General features: G+C 41.2%; 1 protein-coding gene across 1 annotated transcript; it reads left to right on the top strand.

The window, feature by feature from the left end:
* The first annotated feature begins 985 nt into the window (after positions 1-985).
* On the top strand, positions 986-17,020 carry chrna7a (cholinergic receptor, nicotinic, alpha 7a (neuronal)). The gene is made up of 10 exons (XM_082160985.1): positions 986-1,252; positions 2,208-2,347; positions 4,554-4,598; positions 5,137-5,246; positions 5,920-5,999; positions 7,257-7,424; positions 9,142-9,336; positions 12,417-12,503; positions 13,172-13,281; positions 14,917-17,020. The coding sequence occupies exons 1-10, from the start codon at positions 1,198-1,200 to the stop codon at positions 15,451-15,453; spliced, it is 1,527 nt and encodes a 508-aa protein (XP_082017111.1). The 5' UTR covers positions 986-1,197; the 3' UTR covers positions 15,454-17,020.
* The last annotated feature ends 8,408 nt before the right edge of the window (positions 17,021-25,428 follow it).

Below are 25,428 nucleotides of genomic sequence, written 5' to 3'. Positions count from 1 at the left end.
AACTGTAGTGGAGTAAAAAGTACGATATTTGTCTTTCAAATGTAGTGAAGTTAAAGTAAAAAGTTTCCAGAAAAAATAATACTCTAGTAAAGTACAGATACTCAAAAAGTGTACTTAAGCACAGTACTCAAGTAAATGTACTTTGTAACTGTCCACCTCTGGTCTAAAGTCATATTAAAAAGTCATATTAAAAACACCACATAGACATTTAAACAACATTAAAAGCTTAATTTTCTTACTTTGAATGACCTAATGTAGGCCTACAGTACATGATTAAATCATCTAAATCCAACACATTTGTTTCAGTGCGTGAGACAAACGGTGAGACAACACGCTCCATGAAAAACAGATTTTTCAAAACTGCTATCAATTTCTTTATGTTTAAAGCCTTTTTAATGAGCAAAAATAGTGATAAAAATCACAGAGTACACCCTTAAGATGCCTGTTCTCAATGTGCTGAGCAACTGAATCTATCAGGCTGCCAAGTCTCTGCTCTTACATCTCCCACCCAAATAATGCAGTACCAGGAGCTGTGGGAAGTGTGGGAATTTGTTTTCCCATTCCCATTAAGTATATATATATATATATATATATATATATATATATATATATATATATGCATGTATGTATGTATGTATATACATACACACACATATATTTTGAGAGAGAGAGAGAGAGATAGAGAGAGAGAGAGATAGATATATAGAGAGAGAGAGAGAGAGAAAGAGAGAGAGAGAGAGGAGAGAGAGAAGAGAGAGAGAGAGAGAGAGAGAGAGAGGAGAGAGAGAGAGAGAGGAGAGAGAGAGAGAGAGAGATAAAGATAGAGAGAGAGATAAAGATAGAGAGAGAGAGGAGAGATAGAGAGAGAGGAGAGAGAGAGAGAGAGAGAGAGAGGGAGAGGGAGATAGAGAGAGAGAGAGGAGAGAGAGAGAGAGAGAGAGAGAGATAGAGAGAGAGAGGAGAGAGAGAGAGAGAGAGAGAGAGAGAGAGAGAGAGAGAGAGAGAGAGAGAGAGAGAGAGAGAGAGAGAGAGAGAGAGAGAGAGAGAGACTGTAATACATGTAGAGCTGGAGGGGGCGGAGCTTATGCTCTTTTGTTGATGCTGCTGTTTGAGACTCCAGATGCCGAGAGAGATTCTTGACCACAAACCTAAAAAATACTTCATCACATAGAGCATACATTATTTTTTGACAGGAACATGGGGATTTGGGAATATACTCTTCATCTGACCACCACAGCCTGCCTATGGAGTGGTAAGAAGCCTAATGGACGTTTGAGTACACAGCTTTGTGGAATTATGTTCAATAATAGTTCCTGCTTACTTGTAAGATTACAGAGTTACAGTAAATGTCTGCAGAATTTGGATTATAATATTTCAGCTGCTACTGTGACATCAAATAAGGTTGAGATAAGGTTGTTTTTCTAGGCTTGTTTATACGAGGATATGTGCCAGCATATGTACTGGGTCTGATCAAATATGGTCACAGCTTTATGTTGGTTAAGTTCATCTGCAAGTTTATGTGTGTCGTATGCGGCTTGAATCTGCTTTGCTTGGAGTTAGTTGGTCTTAATTTGTCTAATTGCAATGGCTTTGCTGTATAATTATGGTCTTGTTCTGTTACCATTCTTCAGAAAGTCTTTGAGTGCACTTCCATTAGTGGCCCTGAATCTGCGGTTACACTGGACGCTTTGTCTTTGTGCACAATATAGTGTCTCAGATACTGGCAGATCTCTCATCTCTCATGAATAACAGGTGCATCGTGGAATAAAGAAAAAGCCTGATGTAATCTGGATGTCCTCAGTGGAATTACATTATGAATGGATGTGATCTTAAGGGACTTACACTTGGGAGAAAGATGCCTTAGCTAGATGAGAGATTGAACTTTGGGAAATAAGCTAGAGTTAACTATGCTTTTTACTTACAAAAAACCCCATAATATCTTGATTAAGTTTGCTGTCCAAATCTGGCAACAAAAAGATGCTTACTTAAGGAAAGTGCTTGAGTCTAATCAGTCAGACTGGCTGGAGATTTAATCACAGTCTCAAACCCAGCAGAAAAGCTTTGCTGAGAGTTTCAGATCAATACGTGTTCGTCTGAACGTCTCTGTTGATTCGCCAGCTCTCTCTCTCTCTCTCTCTTGAACATCTCACTCACTCGCAGCGAAGGTGAATCTCTGCAACCGTGTCACATTGTTCATTCTCTGGCAGTGTCCCTTCAGGGAGAGCATCAGAGGAGACTCTACAGAGACCTGATGAAAGACTACAACCCGCTGGAGAGACCCGTGTTTAATGACACACACTCACTCACTGTGTATTTCACCTTCAGTCTCATGCAGATTATGGACGTGGTGAGTTTATTCATTCAATAATAAGAGATGAATCACACACTGAATATTCCCAGTTAAAAAAAATATGACCGTGAACGATGCTTTAGGATAATCCTAGTACATTTGTTCTGCCAGCAAGTTATACTGTATCACGAGTCTGTTTTTATTGAACATTGATGGAACAACAGAAAAAAAAATGTGTTTAAAAATCATATAAATGTATGAGGTGGTGAGGAGGTAAAACTAGAGTATTGATATAAGAATACTTACTAGCTAAAATAATATGCTTTTAATAATTTTTAATACTTAAGTTAAAACTTATTACAAAGTTTGTACTATTTTCGGTTTATTTTGATAAATGACAAATTTTTGTTCAGTAAATATCCTGGAATTAAAATATGTTAATTTAAAAAAATACAGAAAATAATGTTTAAAAAAAGGAAAGATTCTGAAAGCTTTCCAATAAGGTGGAAACCCAACTTAAAATGATATTTCCCATCTGAATCTGCTCTAATGTGTCAATGGAAAAGTCAGCCGGCTGTTTATTATGTCAATTATTGAGCCTTTTTACCCCAAATATCATACTTTTACATATTCTTCCATTATTGATAATCTGTTGCTTTAATTACCTTGAAAATCATTAACGAGACCTTTGTCTCAAAATATAGACAATCATTTTATTTTTTACATAAATCTAAACATTAAATATTAGATCAAATTAGCACAGATTTAACTTCACTATCGCGTCAGCCTTCAGCCAAATTACCACGTGCATCATCAAAAACGGGGAAAAACTGAATTTTTGTGCCATCTATTGATTTAAAGGGGTCATATAATGCCATTTTTGTACAAGCTAAAATGATTCTTTAGGGTCTAAATTAAAAGTTTGTAATATACTTTAATTAAAAATTCTCATTAGTATTGTAAGAAAACACTAATTTTCCCTGGTCAAAAACAGCTCTGTTTTCAGCACGCCTTTTAAGTGCATGTGTCTTTAAATGATAATGAGCTTTGCTGACCCCGCCCCTCTGTTCTGTGCCTAATAACACAATAACCATAACGTGTTGTTCATTATAAACGTGGGACTATGAATTATATTGAGAACGTCGTACATAGAAAACATGCCGTAATGTACCCTGAGTGTAAACCTTAGCCGCATTCATCGTGAAGCGTGCAAGCTATTTGCAAAGATTAATATAAATATTCATATAAAGGTTAATAAAACGTTACACTCACTTCTTCTACATGAATGTTTGAATGGTCAGATAACTTAAAGCATTTAAAGGAATTGTTCACTTAAAAATTTAAATTCTGTCATCATTTACTCATCCTTAAGTTGTTTCAAACCTGTATGAATTTCGTTCTTCTGCTGAACAAAAGAAGATATTTTGAAGAATGTTAGTAACCAAACAGTTGATGGACCCCATTGACTTCAATAGAAGGACAAGAAATACTATGGAAGTCAATGGGGTTCATCGACTGTTTGGTTACTAACATTCTTCAAAATATCTCCCTTTGTTCATCAGAAGAAATACTTTTTTAAGTGAACTATTCCTTTAAAATTTCAACTATAATACATTTTCATTTAATTGCAGTAAACATTCAATTAAGTGTCCGAAAACATTACATGCAGTTCTCACTTATATTCTTTTAAAGTATATTATTTCAGGAAAAATTAGGCAAAAAAAACAAACAAAAAAATCTTACTTAGTGTTTTTGTCTTGTTTCCAGTCCAAATATCTAAAAATATCTAAAAATCATTTACTAGATAAGTAAAATGCCATTAGATAATTATGTCTTGTTTTGCGGGGGGAAAAAATCTAAATGAAGTGAGTTTTTGCTTAAAATAAGCAAAATGATCTGCCAATGGGCTAATAAAGAAAAAATCTTGTTTCCGTTTGAATGAAGATAATTTTTCTTACTCAATTGGCAGATCATTTAGCTTTTTTTAAGCACCAACTCACTAAATTTTGATTTATTTCCCCAGAGAACAAGACATAATATCTAATGGCCTTTTACTACTTTAGTAAATGCATCTTGATTTAAGATTTAGAAATTTGGACTGGAAACAAGACAAAAATACCAAGTAAGAAAAGCATGTTTTGCAGTGCACTTTTCTTGACACTTGTGTCTGAAGAGTTAAGACTATGTAAATGATGATTTTAAAACTTGTTTTGGAAGTGGTTCTTCTCAGTTTTTATAAAGTGCATCTTTGTCCTCCATACAGGATGAGAAGAACCAAGTACTGACAACCAACATTTGGTTGCAGCTGGTAAGAGAACAACACTTACTGTCAAGCGCTTTTCACAATACACATCGTTTCAGAAAGTCATGTTAATGTTCATAAAATCTTAATGCCTAGTCACACTTAGCAGATTAGAGCTGGGCCATAATATACTTGATATTTTGTGATGATACAAGCAATCAAGCAGTTGAGATTTACATCATACTTTATATGACTATAATCTATATATGTAGATATACTTGGATATATATATATACATATACCACCAGGTGTGCCAATGAATTTGAATACATTATTAACTGTGTTAGATCTCAGCAGTCATGTCCTTGACTTTGCTCCATAAAATAATTCTTAAAAGAATGTATGCATTATAATTCATGGTCATGTTTCATATATACAGTACAATATTTCTGCCCTAAGCTCTTTAGATTCTGATAAGCATTTGACATGAGATTCAGGTTCGCATGCCTAATTCAGTTTGCACCATTTTAAAGCATAAATTCCCACGTTGTTTCTGGTTGATGTGTGTGCATTATGTGATCTGCTGTTTGACTCTTTGTTTTAGTACTGGTATGACTACTATCTTCAGTGGAACTCCTCTGAATATCCCGGAGTGACGAATGTAAGATTCCCTGACAGTCAGATCTGGAAGCCTGACATCTTACTTTATAACAGGTTTGTTCCTCACACAGGAGTCATCGAAAAATTCATACGTGCCATTAGTGAGAAAAGGTTTCCATAAAAAACCAAACGTAGCTTTTCAAGTGTAAAATCCTGTACATGAAGGACTTCTTGAAGAGTGGTAAATTGCCTGGAAGAAGTGCTGCTAACACAGAATGAACACTGAGTTTGCACTGTGTCATGAAAAAAAAAAAAGGTTTGGCCTCATTTGTTCCTGTCTGGAAAAGCAGGAGTAGATTTAGTGGAATCTGCCACAGAAAATGCAGAATTCGACTCTACTTTGAGGTCAAATAAATCAGGTCAGTGAATCGCGACATGGAAACTAAAATTGCATCAAATTTGACCACTGGTGCAAAGTTGCAATTTCATTTGATTTATGCATTGGTTGTGTTGGTCTGGAGTTTTCCTCAGGGATCTCTGAAACTGAATTCTTTATTCTTGAACATGCCTCCATTATCTAAATGAGAATTTGTGAAACACATTTGTGAAACTGCAAGGCAATTTTACTTTGACATTTTCCAGAAATCCTGTGCTTACTGCAGCTGTTAGTAAATTGCATTTACTTTGTATTGAACTAATCAGAAGTGTTTCTCTGATGTTCCCCTGAGATGTTCATAAATCACTCTTGTGTTCTTTTTAGTTAAAATGATTCTTGTGTTCTCCACAGTGCCGATGAAAGGTTTGACGCCACATTTCACACTAATGTGCTGGTGAACTCCTCTGGTGCCTGCCAATACCTCCCGCCAGGTACTGCTCAGATGCTTATGATATTTCCCACTTTGTCTAGAAAAAAAAAACTATTCTACACCCATTTCAAGCTCAGAATGAACAAATAAAATGGATACTTGTAATATAAAATTTTAAATAAAGGATAAAGTCACAATGAACAAAGTCACAACTTAGGGTGTGTTCGCACTTACAGTTTTGGAGGAAGAAAATAATATGCAACATTTAGTCCTGGTTCACTAACATTCACACTGTCATTTTTAACACACACACACAAAAAAAAAACGTTTCTTTTTTTTGGTCCTGACCGAAACAAGAGAACCGAACTACAAGTGTGAACACACCCTTCATCGAACACCCAGGTTTGTTTTAGTGGAAGCAAACCTGCCAAGTGTGAACACACTAAAATAGGCTAAACTCTGTAAAGTCACAATTACCTGGCAGAAACACATCACTACTCAATCTCGATAAGCTTATTATAACACACTCTTTTGTTGTGGAAATAAAATGTATAGGCCTATTAGTGACAAATAATCATGTATGACAAATTGGATATTTATGCAATGGAATGCTTTGCTTTAGTAAGTGTCAGTAAAATGAAATCCAAAACCACTTTTGTATTGTCCAAAAGTTACGTAGTGCACATTTAAATTAATTTCCTTTAATCAAAAAATCAGCAAGTATGATTATATGGAAAGCTAAATATACCTTCTTATGTTACTTCTAGTTTTGGTCTAAAGAGTTGATAAACTCTTTGATGTGAATGTAGATTAGCATTCGCCTCCACTACTTCATTTAGTTTTCTCCTCTTGTTTCTTGCTGTGAAAGCTGAAGCAGGCTCTATCCCGAGATAAACATTTGATTCATGAGGAGATGTGGTCTGCAGTAAATTCTCCATGTAGTGACATTGAAGAGATTGCCTTCTCCTGAACCTCCATAAAGCTTTGTCAGAAGCCTAGTTATGCTTTATGGGAATGAAAGCACTGAACCATCCATGCTAAATTACATACGTATGTCTTTACTGGCATCTTCAATTTATGTTGTGGCAGCCGCCTCATTGAACACTTCCCCAAATGTTCATTTTCATCACTGTTATGCTTCATATAAATCTCATTTTTGCATGAGATGCAATTTTATGATAATAATAGTAACGATGATCAATGATAAGTATTTTATTTTTATTATAGTTAGTACTATTATGGCTTAAAGTGCTTTCCGATGTGCTGCTGGAAGATCCGTTTGATTTCCCTCCACTGAAAATCACATTTATGTTCACAGGGATATTCAAAAGCACTTGCTACATCGATGTTCGCTGGTTCCCCTTTGACCTTCAGCGGTGTGATCTGAAGTTCGGCTCCTGGACGTATGGCGGATGGTCTCTGGACCTGCAGATGATTGATGCTGACATCACAGGATATATCGCTAATGGAGAGTGGGACCTTGTGGGTAAGGTGATATACTGTAAAGAAATGTATGCATGTTGTTAAAACAGTCTGAATAGACGCTTACAGACTTTATTGGCATTTTATTGTTTTCCTTACTTAGACTTCCCTTGTGAAAAAGAAGTGCCCTTAAAAACTATTTCAAAAATTATACTTGTAGATAATATAATATTAATCAAATAAAAAGCTACTTAAGTGCACTTAAAGAGAGTACACTTTCATGTCTGTTTCTTTAAAAAGTGCACTTTTGTAATAATGTTAAAAAATGTAAAGGTTACTTTTAAATGCATTTTGTTTAAAGACGCTTGTTGTAACTATATAACAGTATCACAATACACTTTCAATTTATGGCGATATTAAAAGTCCCATTGCATGAAAATTTCCCTTTATGAGGTTTTTTAACCTTAATATGAGTTTCCCTAGCCTGCCTATGGTCCCCCAGTGGCTAGACGTTTTGATGGGTGTAAACCAAGCCCTGGGTATTTTTGAGAAAATGAAAAAGCTCAGACGGGCGAATCTAGAAATATTCCCTTTATGTCGTAATTTCTCTTCTTTGCCCGCAAAAAGAATTTGACCCGCCCATGAGAATATGAGAATATACGCGAGCGCGATATTGGTTTTTCCTCGAGAGACATCATGGCTTGTAAACGAGCGAAGCATGGCAGTTGCTCAGTGTTCGGATGTACAAATGAACACAAAAGTATTTTTTTAGTTCCTTCATCCGATCCTCCGAAGAACCAGTGGGTTATGTGAATTTCTGATGTGTAATTGTTCAAGTTCAGACAGAGAATCTTTCTCTCAAAATCGTTCAATACTGTTTATGCATCAGTAAATCAAGCCAGTGACTAAACAATTAACTTCACGTCGTTTCTCTTAGTAGGATGAAAATAATTGTACTTAAACTGTGATTAATATATGTAGAGAAAGAGATCAAAGAACAATCCTTTTCCAATCGCCCAAGCTGTCAATCACACAGCACGAGTTTATCTGGACACTTGCCAAAACTCGTTATGAAATCAATGACGCTGTTACGCTGCACAACGAGGCTCTTACTGTACTTACCTCATGTTTGCATTGGTGAAATCATTAGTGAGAGTGCAGAAACTGCATTGCAATGATAAGATCTTCATTCACGCAATCAACAGGCTGTCATCTGCTCAATTCTCATCACTGCAACCTTTAATGTGATGGGAATAGATCTAAATACTTAAAAAACTTCTCACGATTCGTTAATCCCGATAGCTGTAATAGTAAAAACGTATAATAGCTGTAATAGTAAAAGTTTTCGAGAGATTTCCACATGTAATGCTAGATATTTCATATGCAAGCATGTCAGCCAATCACAGCAGTGGGCGTTTACTCTGAAGTCTCACAGCAGCCAATCACAGCAGTGGGTGTTTACTCTGAAGTCTCACAGCAGCCACGCCCCTTCAAACAGAGCGTTCAAATCAGAGGCTAAAATCATGCTAGGAAATATGCCTTTTATTGCTAAATTATAACAACTTTTGATCTAAAAAACATACTAACATTATAAGGGCACCCCAGGAAATATTCTAAAATTAAAAAATAATCCATGCAATGGGACCTTTAAGCATTGGTGCACTGACCTTAAACCTTGTGACAATCACAGCCCTGAAACAATGTGAATGTACAGTAACAGGTTTGAATGGTCATTGCACAGAACATAAATTTTATAAGGTTACCAATTATCTGTAACTCAGAGGTTCCGGGTCGAAGGAATGAGAAATTCTACGACTGCTGCAAGGAACCGTACCCAGACGTGACGTTCACAGTGGTGATGCGGAGACGAACGCTGTACTACGGTCTTAATCTGCTCATTCCCTGTGTGCTCATCTCTACTCTGGCTCTGCTCGTCTTCCTGTTGCCTGCCGACTCTGGAGAGAAGATCTCTCTCGGTGAGATACACACTCTGTCGTCATTTTAAAATGTTAATATTAGATGTGATGTTCATGAATTGTGTTCATTCAGGTGTGCATTTACAAGTCAGTAATTAGTTTGAGATTTCATGTTTTCCTAAACATCCTTACCTTGAATTTTTGGGAAGGAAAAACTTTTAAACTAGGGATGTACGATATATCGGCCACCATATCGGTATCGGCCGTTATCGACCCGATAAGACAATTTGGCTGATATATTAAAGCCGATAAGTAATGGATTATTTCCTTCAGCTGAGACACTTCAGATGCGCACTGTTCGCCATGATGGTTTTGAATTGCTTGAAATATGATTGGAATCACTTCAAAAAAGGAAAATACCGTAAAGTGCAAGTCTGTCATATCGTCTACATAAAATTATAATAAGAACATTATAATTGTGTGTTTGAGACATGGCTTGTAATGGTGAGATTTATGTTTTTTGTAATTAGGCTCTCAAAAATGATATACAAATTTGGATTTAGATTTATCGGCTAATATATCGGTTATCGGCTTTCAAATATCGGTATTGGCCAAAATTTTTCATACAGGCGCATCTCTAGTTTCTAGTTTCTACCTTCCACTCCATGTGGGAAATCATCAAGACATTGCTCGTTCTATATGGTTTCAATTTCCTCCTTGGTGGAAAAGCAGCTTTTAAAAGAGATTATGCACGTCACCTTTAAAGGGGTTTATTATGGGAGCCTCACTCTTATACTGCTGTAAACCGAATTGCATAAATGTCACATTTGCCATTTTAAAAATCATTAAATTAATTTCTCACATCGGCAGACTTAACCTTCCTTTTTTTGCTGACTTAGTGAAATATCCACATTTAAACCAACACCATATGAAATTCACTTTGGCACAGGCACACGATTTATGCGGACATCCCTGTAAGCTACTGTAAGTGGCGTGTAGTGAGATTGATGGCTTCGGTGATTAATGCAGTTGGAGAGCTCTGAAGGACCAATGCCTCTATTTATCAGGCCGGCTGGATTTATTTCAGAGGATGCTGCCACTGTGAGTGAGGGAGCGCTCTGGAAGAGACTGAACCTCAAATCACGGCAGAACACAATTTATTATTTTAATTTTGTCATTCCTAAATGGTATTAGTGTGATGAAGCTGCCAGCATTACTTTGCACAGAGTGAGTCGTTGGCCTTTGCTCTGAGAGTTACTCAAGATCAATACTCTAAATACCAGCAATTAGCCGACTGTGTTTGATACAGTACATTTAAGTTTCATCTTTTATAGCTCTTCTTATTTTATCTTATCTACTGTGATTAGGGCACTATTAGGATATTTTATAGTAACCAAAATATGATTTAAGTCTGACTGCTTTTTTGCATTCTCTTGGATAATCTTGACAGTAATACACTTGGGACTAGTTGTCACATATTTCGGTAACACTTTATAATAACTGCACGCTATTAATCATTAGTTAAGCATTAGTAAACAGTTAATTCATCATTTATAAAGCATTAATAAGCAGTTTATAAATACAGTTATAAATGCTGTATTCTTGATTTAAAAGCATCTCTGTAATGTGTTTAATAATTGTATTTTCATACTTTATTAATGATCAATTTATAATTTCTAAATGAAGTATTGCATTATTTACACACTAGTTGTTTAGGAGTTGTCATTGATTCATAAGATCAATTAATTGATTAAGATCAATTAATAAATTAATTAAATGTACATTCATACATCTTATTATTCAGACATATAGTAATAGTTACTTAGTGTGTTAATAAATGCTTTATTAACATGTATTTCTACTGTAATTCAGGGTTAATTCAGGGAGTTATAAAGCATTTAGTAGTGGCCAGTTCACTATAATGTGAGCTCATCTAAAGTGAGGACTAGTTATGCCTTGTAAAGCATTTACAAAGGAGATTTAAAGACTGTTAATATTTCTATGTTCTGTATTACTGTGTGTGTTTGTTTCCTTTTTCTGTTTAGAAGACATCTGAGTCTTTAAATCTCCTTCATAAATGCTTTACTAGGCATAACTAGTCCTCACTTTAGATGAGCTCACACTATAGTTCACTGACCACTACTAAACGCTTTATAACTCCCTGAATCTACTACATTTACTTACAATTTCTAAGTGATCTCATGCATCAATGACAACACCTAAATAACTGGTGTGTAAATAATGCAATACTTCATTTAGAAATGATCAACTGAGCATTAATAAATTATGAAAATACAATTATTAAACACATTATAGATGTGCTTATAAATCAAGAATACAGCATTTATAGCCGTATTTATAAACTGCTTATTAATATCTATTAATGCTTTATAAATGATTAATTAACTGTTTACTAATGCTTAACTAATGATTAATAGCGTGCAGTTATTATAAAGTGTTAATTCCTCTATTTGAACATTTCTCATAGTGGGTCTGTTTTGTTTTTTTGACAGTTACTCTATAGACAAATCTTAGAGAGATAGACTTATAGTGTACACTACCTGTTTCAAACTCATATATTAGATGCATATGTATATACATACATGTATCTAGTTCAGTGAAACTCTAGATGGCACAGGCTGTTTAGTCATGCAATCTGCAAGCAATGACATCATTACTGCCTGGCACAAGCTGATTGGCCTCTGCTTATCCAGCAGCCAATGAGATAGCTTGCTCAACATTTAAATAGTCTGGTTCAGTGTTCACTGTAAGCTGGTCCTGCAGTGCTATCAGAGCTCCTCTGAGACCCTCCACCTCCCCAGCTCCACCTGCCTAGATCTGGATTCACGTATGCATATTCGTGCAGATCTTACGTTCACAGCTAAAACTGTCTCTTTTGGCAGTAGCAAGACCATACTTGTCCATATGTGTGGCAGATTTAGTCGACCAAATACATTAAAAATCGTAATATCTAATTACATGCTAAAACTATTCAGAGAGTTGTCATGATTAAAATAGCTCTTTTGAGCACAAGCTTCCTCTTTATCTGTCTTCAGTGTTGTGATTGCATATGAAAACTGTCACAGTGTTGGAGGGAGTAATGTTATTATTTTTATTTTTTATTTTTTTAATATTATCAGGGATCACAGTCCTGCTCTCATTGACAGTTTTCATGCTTCTGGTAGCTGAGATAATGCCGGCGACATCAGACTCTGTACCCTTAATAGGTAAGTCCAATTTGTAATGATGATTTGTAATCAAATCGTTTTGTTGTTGTTTTAACTTTATACTTTATAATAATTTACTTGGTTTAACCACTGTGCAAAGCCTTTACAAATCACTGTAAAGGAGAACTTTCTTTTAGGAGTAAAACTGAGTTTGGAGCTATATCTGTATAACACTTATAAACAATGGTTCGAATGACTCAGTTAAACCAGTTCAAATCTTAAAAACTGTACTTGCAGATAATTTAATATTAATAAAATAAAAGGCCGCTTAAGTGTACTTGAGTACACTTTAATCACTGTTTCTTAACACATTTTTAAAAAGTGCACTTTGTAATAATGTCTAATTAATATCTTATTAAAATACATTTAAAATATGTTGTAATGATATTTTGGCATGCTAACATACAGTACTAACGCACGTTAAGTACTTGATTATAATTTTTACTCTGTACATTTGACATTACATTTAAAAATTTAAATGTACTAAATTGCAATTGAAGTCGTTTCATAATTGATGAATTTTGCACGTTATTTTCCTGTTCATTTTTGTTTTTGCCATGAAACATCTGTATTATATAAAGCACTATACAAATAAATGTAACGTTAGTTTTTGTCTTTAATAGGTTTTCTTTTGTTTGTTAATATAATTCTCTCTATCCTCTGATTAGCTCAATATTTCGCCACCACCATGGTTATTGTTGGACTGTCTGTGATAGCCACAGTCTGGGTATTACAGTATCACTACCATGATCCTGATGGAGGAAAAATGCCAAAATGGGTGAGACTCTTGAGCTGGCTTTTATTTACCATATAAACTCATCTGGTGGACTTATGGTTACTTCCATGTGTGTGTTCGGAAAACAGTGTTAATTATAGGGTTCGTGCACATTTTTACCAATAAATTCCCATGATTTTTGAGGCAAATATTCATGATCTAATGTTCCATGACAGTCTATGTATACATGTAAACTAAAAATTAACTCTAAACCAAACCCTAACTCTATAAGTACATGTATTTATTTAATATTACTCCGTACTTATTTGAGTAAGTACAATGTAACTACAGTGTAACCGAATAAAGTATTCAAATGAAAAATAACACTGGATAGTTTACACAGTAAATAAAAAATGTGTAAATTCAAGTTAAAGTAAAAAATTAAAAACAGATTAAAGTTACAAAAGTTATTCAGTCAAGAGCAGTTTTCTCTTTGTCTTTCGCTGTTTGATTGACATTAATGACAGACAGCAGCCGGTTTATTAGGCTGCTGTCACTTTAAGTGCACGGATCCAACATACCACTACACCTTTTACACCACTTAAGACATAACCAACTTTTTTTATGAGGATACTCACCAAGACGGGCATTTTGCTGCATTTTTATGTGCATTCACCCGTTTAAGCGCAATAAGCCGTGAAAATAACTCAATTTAGTACTCGCGGGCTGTTTGCAAGGCAGCTTTATGTGCACGCGCTTTGATTATGACTCTTTGATTGTGACTGCGCACAGAAAGAAAACCGTCTCTCGGAGAGCATGCGAGTATACCGAATGGTTTAAAATCGATTGAATGTTTAAACTGGCAAGACTTAAAAAGACTTGGAAATGATAAACTTTTGTGATGATGCAACACAATTAACAAATTCCATCAAATGTCCCGAAACGCAAGTGGAAGCCTTGTATCATTTGTAGTGCAGATGCAATGTTCTGATGTGAAGCCATTTGCGTCTCATAAGAGAGAGAAAGCGAGAGAGAAAGAAGACACCGTAAAAGGTCCATGTACGTTCATTCATTTTTCGATTTAAAATTGAAAGTAGAAAATAAGAAAATGACTTATTTATTAGTTTTTCATTTAAAAAATAATAATAATAAAAAAACGAGAATTCAGATGCGAGATAACCTATAATTAATATTTCTGAAATAATCAGCTAATATTTTTCTGCCACATAGGTTGTCGAACCCATGCCTATAGGGAAGAAACCCCTTTTCTAGGCCCTGCCTAGTGCGATTTGTGTCAAAGCATTCTTTATTAGTCCGGTTGTTGGATTATTATTTTGTTGCACAGAACTATGGAATAACTAAAGCGGCACGGGTTGATATTTGGTCGACCAATCAGCGGAAAGGGGCGTTTCAGCCCCGCCCCAATGTGGAAATCGAATATTCAAGCCGTTTATGCATTTTCTACTCCTGTCCTGAATCTAAAAATCTAAAATCAAGCCGAATTCTCGTTTTAAAATTTTTGGGGGAAAACGAATAAATGAACCGTTTTCTCATATCTCAAATTTCAATTTTAAATCAAAACCGAATAAACTCAACGTACATGGACCGTAAAATCATAGCCATTTTAAAATTCCATGACTTTTCCAGGTTTTCCATGACCATACGAACCCTGTATTTAATAGTAATTTTCCCTGTTAGACCCGTGTGGTGCTGTTGAACTGGTGCGCGTGGTTCCTGCGGATGAAGAGGCCTGGCGAGGACAGAGTTCGCTCAGCTTGTCACAATATGCATCCGCGCAGCAGCGTCTCTAGCGTGGATCTGAACATCAGCACTGGAGCCACACAGTCCACCAATGGAAACCTGCTGTACATCGGCTTCCGCGGGATGGACACTCTTCACTACGCCACTTCACCGGATTCAGGGGTGATCTGCAGTCGACTCGTCGCCTCAGGAGAGGAAGATGTGCTTCTCCCTGGAGCTCAGGCGTCTTCTGTTAGCAGCGGTCCGAGCGAAACTGAACTCTCCAAAATCTTGGATGAGGTTCGGTACATTGCCAAACGTTTCCGGGACCAAGACGAGGAAGAGACTTTGTGTAATGAGTGGAAGTTTGCAGCATCTGTCATTGACCGTCTTTGTCTAATGGCCTTTTCCCTGTTCACCATTCTCTGCACCATTGGTATCTTAATGTCTGCCCCGAACTTCGTAGAGGCCATATCCAAGGATTTCTTCACCTGAGGCCAAGGCCCCATTATAGTTATTTTTAATTCTCAGAGCCTCTTAAGTGTAACGATATACTTCTTTTATAGATTAACTCTCTAGAATTTGACATGAAGGAAATCGTCTCCGGTTACTTTCGTAACCTCGGTTCCCTGAAAGGCAAGGAACGAGACATTACGGATGTCGTATATGGGAACTCCTCTCATCCTTCACTTTCGCTGAAATCTTATAGGCTAACGCCAGCAGAGCTGGCCAATTGACGCAAAATATGCAAATACTGAAACACCGTTGCAGTTATAATGCAAGTGCAGCGTCAATTCCCTTCAGAATCGAACAACGCTAAATAAATAGCGAACACGGCGGCGAGCGTAATGTCTCGTTCCTTGCCTTTCAGGGAACCGAGGTTACGAAAGTAACCGGAGACGTTCCCTATCAAGGCTACGGAACTCGACATTACGGATGTCGTATATGGGAACTGTATAGAATCCCGCCGTGGCAGCAAACTACTGAATAGACCCAATACAAACCTCGCCCCCAGAATGTAAGCGCCTGATAGGCCGAGATTGACAAATAGCGAACCTCTAACCTCCGATAGGTCCAAAGGGACCAATCACAAGTCTCACAAACACTACTGGAATTTGCATATCCCGAGCAGTATAACTGGGGGAAGGTTGCACTGTAGACCAACAGGGCAACAACAACAGAGAAAGCCAACGCATAGCGGTGACAATAGTACAACACACAAATAGCACACAGAACAACTCATGAGCAAAGCGCAGAGCAGCTCTCTTAATGCTGTGTAAGCGATCAACTCACCGAAAGCACTCGAGACGCTACAGAGGGCAAATCCAACTTGTAAAATCTGGCAAACGTGTTCTGAGAAGACCAGCTAGCCGCAAGACATAAATCCTGAATAGACATACCCTTAGTCCAAGCCCACGAGGAGGCAATCGCCCTAGTCGAATGGGCCTTGATGTTCAGGGGACATTCCTGTCCCAGGCAATCATAAGCCAAAACAATAGCGTCCACGATCCAGTGAGCAAGCCTCTGTTTTGAGACCCCCCGTCCCTTGTTGCATCCACCAAAGCACACAAACAGCTGGTCCGATTGTCGAAACGCTGCCGAGCGAGAAATGTATTCTCGGAGCGCTCTGACTGGGCAAATAGCACTCTGAGCATCCGAACCCTGAGAGGTTGATGGCTCAGCGGACAGGGCAGGCAGAGAGACGATCTGCACTCTGAACGGGGTATTGAGCGACTTAGGAACGTAACCCGGCCTCGGTCTGAGAGTAACATTACAGTTTCCCGGTCCAAAGCGAATACAATCTTCACTTACTGAGAAAGCCTGTAAATCCCCAACCCGCTTCGCCGAGGCGAGAGCGAGAAGCAGAGCCGTTTTAACCGATAGCTCCTTAATGGCAATCGAGGCTAGGGGCTCGAAAGGCGGTCGTGACAAAGCCTCCAAGACCAAAGCTAAATCCCACGGCGGCACAGAAGGCGGCCGTGCAGGGCACAATCTCCTAGCTCCCTTGAGGAACCGTGTCACCGACGTATGTCTACCGATAGACTGTCCGTCAACAGGGGGGTGAAACCATAGACTGTAAAAAATATGGACAAAGCGTCTGTGACGTCACCCATAGACTTTCTGAAGAACGGGTTTGAAGCCGTTTATGGGGGGTATGGGCGGCGCCATCTTGGAAAATCTTGGGAAACCCTAACCCCGCCCACCTTCTGACGCAGCGCGCGTCACTCAGCTCGCTCTGCTACTCCGGTTATCTCTGTGTATATTTTAGGCAACGAAATATGTTATAAAACACCATACTAACTCTTTTCGTTTTCATTTAAAGAAATCTTAAACATTATAGCCACACAAATGTGGTTCAGGCGATGCGTATTGATTATATTCACTGCACATAACGTTTGCCTATTTATAACAAAACGAAATATAAAACACAAACCTGCCTCTTTTCGTTTTAAATATAATATAACAGATGTTGCTGTAAACAACATTACAGATCATCTTCGTTGTATTAAAATTTAAAATGACAAAACTCAACCCAGTCTCTTTTTGTTAAATTTCAGTTTTATCAATATTAGCTATTATAAAAGTATAAGTAAAAGGTAAAGTTACAATAAGCTATACAAATACAGTAAAGCAAACAATTCAGTCAAACATAAAAAGTCATGCGCTCGATCTAGTCTAACCATACAACGGTACAAGTTAAATATAGCTTATAAAGTTATGAAACTTCCCCTCAGCCAAAACGATTGCCCACGAGACCAAAAATCGCCCCTTAGATATAGACAAGACGAATTATATCTCATGTTTAACCACTACAGAGACGCCAGAGTCAGCGGCAAACCTCAAAACGTCTAGCCGATGAAAGGCTGCTCCAGGCGGGGTACATCGCGCCGAGCGCCCGGTCATCGCTGGATCTCACAACTGGATACAATTTTCATAAATCTTTATAAATAAACCACAGATTTGAGCTTTAAACAACTACATTCTCGCCTGAAAAACTCTTAAAACTACATTTCATGATACAGAAACAGTAGTATTATATGTCAACTGTATTAAAAAATGGCGCTTCTTATGTTGTCATTCTGCCTTTTAGCTGTCAATCAAGCTGTCAATCAAAGTTAACCACGCCCTTATTGTCATACATTTTATATCTAAATACTATCTAAACTAACGAGTTAGAAAAAAATTCACTACCCTCGCCGTTGTCAGGCACTCGGAACCTATCGAAAAATCCAATAAAAGTCCATGGGACCAACCTGTAAAAACATGATTTTATGCTGTGAAAACGGACATTTTAACATGGGGGCTATGGACATTTGCTCCCTTTTGGGACCTTCCCCTAGCGGATTTTCGATGTATTGCAGTTTTTCGCACTTCCGGGTAGGCTTCATTTTTCAGATCAGAATGTTGCCCCTTGGGTGAAACGCGGCAATAGCGGCCACATAAACCTTCAGAGTGGATGGTAGGCTCCCTTCATCCATCCTATACTGAAGGAAGCGTAGAATATCCGACACAGAACAGTCCGCTGGGTCTATACCGACATCCTGACACCATTTAGAGAACACACCCCACTTCAGAGCATACAGGCGCCTGGTGGACGGAGCTCGCGCCTCCGCGATGGTATTCAAAACTCGCGAGTGCAGCTCGTCCCGCCCGCTCAGCGACCCTGTAGCGGCCACACATGGAGGCTCCACAGCGCGGGGCTGGGATGCCAGATCGTTCCGCCCGCCTGAGACAGAAGGTCCTTCCTGAGCGGAATCTCCCATGGCTGCCCTGCTAGTAACTCTACCAAATCCGCGAACCAGGGCTGATTCGGCCAGTTCGGGGCTACCAGAGTCACCGCCGCCTTCTCCTCCCTGATTTTGCACAACACCATGGGCAAAATTTTCACCGGAGGAAAGGCATAGAGACAGACTCTCGGCCATCGCGCAGTCAGCGCGTCCACCTCCCGGGGGGAACGGGACAGCGAGAAGAACATCTGACAGTGCGCGTTCTCGCTCGTTGCAAAGAGGTCGACCTCCGCCCTGCCGAAACGATTCCATATCAGCTGAACCGTCCCGGGGTGAAGCCTCCACTCCCCTTGGGGAATCCCGCTTCTCGAGAGCATATCCGCCCCGCGATTTAGAACACCGGGGATGCAACGACACAGAGCAGGTCTTACAAGCCTGTTTTGAATGCACTGACTGGAGTGTTTTTGAAGCTGCTGCCAGCGATCTGGACGAGCTCACAGAGACTGTAACATCATACATCAGTTTCTGTGAGGATTTATGCATCCCTACCAGGACTTACTTATCATTCAACAATGATAAACCATGGTTCACACCAAAACTCAGACAGCTTCGTCAGGTCAAAGAAGATGCCTACAGGAGTGGGGATAGGATCTTGTATAATCAGGCCAGGAACACATTGACAAAGGAGATTGAAGTGGCTAAGAAGAGCTATGCCAAAAAGCTGGAAAACCAGTTTTCCTCCAACGACCCTGCATCAGTGTGGAAAGGCCTGAAAGACATTACCAACTACAAGACACCATCCCCCAGCATCGACAGCAACAAGCATCTTGCGAACGAGCTGAATGTCTTTTACTGTAGATTTGAGACCCCCGATCAGACACCCCATACCCGCCCTGACCATCTCTCTACACAGCCATCAACACCTCCAGCCATCCCCCTCCCCTCCCCCCCTGCACTTCAGATCAGTGAGGATAATGTGCGTCAGATCTTCAGGAAACAGAAGAGAAGGAAAGCACCAGGCCCAGACGGTGTTTCACCAGCCTGTCTGAAAACCTGCGCTGACCAGCTGGCCTCTATCTTCTCACTGATCTTCAACAGATCACTGGAGCAGTGCAAAGTCCCTTTCTGCTTTAAACGCTCCACCATCATCCCAATCCCGAAGAAACCAAAGATCACAGGACTCAATGACTACAGACCTGTTGCCTTAACATCTGTGGCCATGAAGTCATTCGAAAGACTGGTGTTAGCATATCTGAAGGACATCACTGGACCCTTGCTGGACCCCCTGCAGTTTGCCTACAGAGCAAACCGGTCTGTGGATGATGTGGTCAATATGGGACTGCATTACACCCTACAACATCTGGACAAACCAGGGACCTATGCAAGGATTCTGTTCGTGGACTTTAGTTCTGCCTTCAACACCATCGTCCCATCACTGCTCCAGACCAAACTGACCCAGCTCTCTGTCCCTAGCTCCATCTGTCAATGGATCACCAGCTTTCTGACAGACAGACAACAGCTAGTCAGAATGGGCAAAATCACGTCCGACAGCCGCACCATCAGCACCGGTGCTCCACAGGGATGTGTTCTCTCACCACTGCTCTTCTCCCTGTACACAAATGACTGCACCTCTAAAGACAACTCTGTCAAGCTCCTGAAGTTTGCGGACGACACTACTGTTATCGGACTCATCCGGAACGGTGACGAGTCTGCGTACAGACAGGAGGTGGAGCAGCTGGCTCTTTGGTGCAGTTATAACAACCTGGAGCTGAACACGCTCAAAACAGTGGAGATGATCGTGGACTTCAGGAGAAACCCCCCTGCACTCCCTTCACTCACCATCATGGACAGCACTGTGACTGCAGTAGAGTCATTCAGGTTCCTGGGCACCACCATCTCTCAGGATCTGAAGTGGGACACTCACATAGACTCTATTGTGAAGAAAGCCCAACAGAGACTGTACTTCCTGCGTCAGCTGAGGAAATTCAACCTGCCACAGGAGCTGCTCGTACAGTTCTACTCAGCTGTCATCCAGTCCATCCTCTGCACTTCCATCACCGTCTGGTTCGGCTCTGCTACCAAAACCGACCTCCGTAGACTACAGCGGATAGTTCGGACTGCTGAGCGAATCACTGGCACTACCCTTCCCACACTCAAAGTACTGCACTCATCCAGAGTGAGTAAAAGGGCTCGCAAAATCACTCTGGACCCGTCACACCCAGCACACTTTCTGTTTGAACTGTTACCGTCTGGTCGACGCTACAGAGCACCGAGCACAAAAACAACCAGACACAGGAAAAGTTTCTTTCCCCAGGCCATCTACCTCATGAACACTTAAATGTTCCCCTACTGTGGAACAAACATGTGCAATACTTCCCTCAGACATTTCATTATAGCACCTTATAACTTTATATATATTTATAATTTATAATCTTTTATTTTTATTTTATTTTTATTTTTTCTATTTTTTATTTATACCTATGTTACTTGTCACTTGTCTTGTCACTTTATATTGTATGTGTACTGGAAGCTACTGTCACCAAGACAAATTCCTCGTATGCGCAAGCATACTTGGCAATAAAGCTCTTTCTGATTCTGATTCTGATTCTGATGTGCGCCGCTCTCACCGAGAGGAAAAACCGGTCCGCCCATAGCAGAAGGGATTCCGCCTGCCTGAATAGGGCTTTGGAATGTACACCGCCTTTGCGATTTATGTACGAGACCACGGAAGTGTTGTCGGTCCGAATCAACACATGCCGCTGCTCCAGCTGAGACCGGAAGGTTTTTAGAGCTAGAGAGACCGCTTCTAGTTCCAAGCGATTTATGTGCCACTCCATCTGCTTCTCTGACCACCGACCCGAGGCGGGCTTGCCCAAGCAGACCGCTCCCCATCCGGTGGATGAAGCGTCCGTCAGGACCTCCACTCGCCGCATCACTAAGCCCATAGGGACACCTGAGCTGAAGAGATCTGGGTTCCTCCACGGGGCCAGGGCGCGGGCGCATCCGCTGGTGACCATAACGCGCCTGTGGCCAGAATACCACGCACTCGGGGGAACGCGCGCTTTCAGCAAGAGTTGAAGCGGTCTCATATGCAGCAGCCCCAGATGACACACCGAAGAAGCCGCTGCCATCCGTCCCAGTAGCCTCTGAAACTCTTTCAGTGGGACGAGCCTGCCAGGTCTGAAGAGACCGAGAAAAGAACTCAGAGCCTCCGCTCGCTCGGGGGAGAGGCGCGCTCTCATTTTCACCGAATCCAAGCAAACTCCCAAGAATGTTGTCTTCTGGCTCGGTGTGAGCACACTTTTTTGGACGTTCACCCTCAAACCGAGCATCTCCAAGTGTCGAAGGAGGGCATTCACGTGGCTGACCAGCGTTTCTCTCGACTGAGCGAGAACTAGCCAGTCGTCCAGATAGTTCAAGACGCGCATTCCGCTCGATCTGAGGGGTGAAAGTACCGCGTCTACGCATTTTGAAAACGTTCGGGGGGCTAGGGCCAGTCCAAACGGAAGCACCGTATATTGGTACGCAGAATCCTCGAACGCAAACCTCAGGAATCGTCTGTGACGCTTCACTATCTGAATATGAAAGTAAGCGTCCTTTAAATCCACTGAAGCGAACCAATCCCCGGGGCGAATTTGCGCCAGGATTTGCTTCAGTGTTGTCATCCTGAAGGTGCGCTTGTGAAGCGCTCTGTTGACAGGTCTCAGATCCAGAATGGGGCGGAGAGCCCCTCCCTTCTTCGGCACAACGAAGTAGCGGCTGTAGAACCCGCTGTCCCGCTCGCTCGGGGGAACTGGTTCTATAGCCTTCTTCTCGAGCAAGCTGCACACTTCCTGCCTCAGCACATGAGCGTTTTGGGGCAAAGTTAATGACTGAATTACGCCGCGGAAGCGGGGTGGTCTGCGTTTGAACTGAAGTGTGTACCCGCGCCGAATTATATTCAACACCCACGGCGAAATGCCCGGAATAGCTTCCCACGCTGCCTGAAAACGACTGAGCGTGGGCTGATCTAAACCTGCGGTCATGGCCGCTATGTGAGTGCTGGGGATAGTTATTGACCGTGACTCTGCGCTGCTCGAGGGCAGGGCGGGTTACACAGTGTGTGGTGCAAGAGGAGAAAAAAGCTCTGTTTGTGAAGTAGTGATTTGCTTTATTTTTGAAACAACATTCACAACATTTACATTCACAGAACAACTGCACGCGTCACTCACAGAACTCTGAGGGACTAAGTGCACTAGAGCGTGCCGCTTGGACGCGGGGCCGGCCTGGCGCTTTTTCCTCCTCTTGCCCGAGCGGTCAGGACGACTGCTTGGGCCTGGCAGGGGACGCGGTGGGCTTTCTGCGCGGGCTCCTCTGCGTCCTCTTGTTACCCGCCCCTGGCCACTGACCACTGCGGCCTTTACGGGCATCCTGTCCCGAGCGGGGCACTGCCTGTCTTCTGGCCGCAGCCTGGGGTTGGCGGCCTGAGGCTGAGGACGAACGAGAGCGCGGCTGCGGCTGCGGCGGCGGCGCCCTCCGAGGAATGACGTGGCTCATAGCCTTGGCCTTTTTCTGCGTCTCGGAGTAACGCTCGGTTACTTTCTCCATGGCGTCTCCGAACAGGCCTGCAGGGGAAATGGGCGCATTCAGGAGCGTCTTCCTGTCGGCTTCTTGCACGTCCGACAGGGTGAGCCACAGATGCCTGTGGAGGACCACGAGGAAACCCATAGAACGGCCGATCGCCTGGGCCGAGCGCTTCGTGGCCAGGAGCGCAAGGTCCGTGGCCGAACGGAGATCCCGGATGGCGTCAGCGTCAATAGAGGCTTAGCCTTAGCCAGCAGCCATATCACCCTGTAGCCCAAGACTGGTTGCCCACTGAAGCTAAGCAGGGCTGAGCCTGGTTAGTACCTGGATGGGAGACCTCCTGAGAAAACCAGGTTGCTGCTGGAAGAGGTGTTAGTGAGGCCAGCAGGGGGTGCTCAACCTGTGGTCTGTGTGGGTCCTAATGCCCCAGTATAGTGACGGGGACACTATACTGCCAAAAAGAGCACCGTCCTTCGGATGAGACGTTAAACCGAGGTCCTGACTCTCTGTGGTCATTAAAAATCCCAGGATGTCCTTCGAAAAAGAGTAGGGGTGTAACCCCGGCATACTGGCCAAATTTGCCCCTTGGCCTCTGTCCATCATGGCCTCCTAATCATCCCCATATACTGATTGGCTTCATCACTGTCTCCTCTCCACCAGTAAGCTGGTGTGTGGTGGGCGTTCTGGCGCAATATGGCTGCCGTCGCATCATCCAAGTGGATGCTGCACATTGGTGGTGGTTGAGGAGATTCCCCCATCTATGTAAAGCGCTTTGAGGTCTCAGAAAAAGCGCTATATAAATGTAACGAATTATTATTATTATTGCCTGGAGCACCTGCTCTGCACCCCAGTCGTTCTCGGAGGCCGACAGCCACATGGAGTTGTCCCCCTCACTCACCCCGAAGGAAACGAAGTCAGCGACGTCGCGAGGGGGGTGAAAGGTGGGGTCGGGGAAGCTCACCGGGGAGCGAACCTCGACTCTGCGGTTGGGGGGGGCTACCAGCGGCTCAGAGGCGGCGGTAGGCCCAATCCCCGCTGCTGCGCGAGCTTCCTCCCTCCTGGCTCTGAGGGCTCGAAGGGATAAATCTGCGCAGAGGTCGCAGGACCCTCCGTCCCTGAGGGCTGACTCAGCATGGGCCAGCCCCAAGCACGCGATGCAGAACAGGTGCGTGTCGGTGGGGGCGATGGGGCCCGAGCATAGGTTGCAAGTAGTTGCCATCGGATGCAGGAGACAGTGCGAGTATCTCCGGCGCAACTTCAACGACGGCGAATATAAATCCAGAAGTTGTAGTATCAGCTTTCTAGCACACAATTTAAGCGTGAAGAGAGAGATTCTGAAGGGAATTGACGCTGCACTTGCATTATAACTGCAACGGTGTTTCAGTATTTGCATATTTTGCGTCAATTGGCCAGCTCTGCTGGCGTTAGCCTATAAGTTTTCAGCGGAAGTGAAGGATGAGAGGAGTTCCCATATACGACATCCGTAATGTCGAGTTCCGTAGCCTTGATAGGGAACGTTTTTTTTAAGTGTTTGTGTAGTAGTGGCTCTATAGATGTGATGTATCAATTGTAGTGTGGACCAAAGACAAGACTGTAATATTATATGCACTTTATAAAAGTTTCTGTTTTTCATTAGTTTTCTCCACATAAAGAACATGCATATATAAATGTCTCTGTCTTGTTGATCTGCCATCATGCTTTGTTGGTAGTAATCACTGCTGTTGTATATCTTCATGCTCATGTCTTTATTCCAGTAACTGCTGATGAATCAGTCAGTGTTTATGTGATGATATGAAGGTGGAGATTTCGACCTATTTTTTTCTTTCAAAATATTGTACAGTATAATGACAAATAAACATATTTTTGTAGGTTGAATCTGATTTGTCAGATTTATTAAATGTGTTGAAACCAGCCAAAAAGTGGACTAAAAATCAATAACCACTCAGATGCTCTAAGAATACATATTATTTCAAATTATAATACAGATTTTTCCAATCCTGAATTCTGATCAGTCAAAGATTTTCCATTTAGACAAAAATATGCAATATTCTACAGAACGTTATGTTTGTTTCCATGTCAGGGTCTATATCTTCTAACAGAATGATGGATGAATTTGTTTAACATGTAAATGTGCCCTTAATAAAAGGACATTTGATCAAATCTAGGCACTTCGTTGTTC

This window comes from Leuciscus leuciscus, assembly GCF_965113295.1.
Source record: "Leuciscus leuciscus genome assembly, chromosome: 2".
Taxonomy (NCBI): Eukaryota; Metazoa; Chordata; class Actinopteri; order Cypriniformes; family Leuciscidae; genus Leuciscus; species Leuciscus leuciscus.
This window is presented reverse-complemented; position numbering and strand designations above follow the sequence as displayed.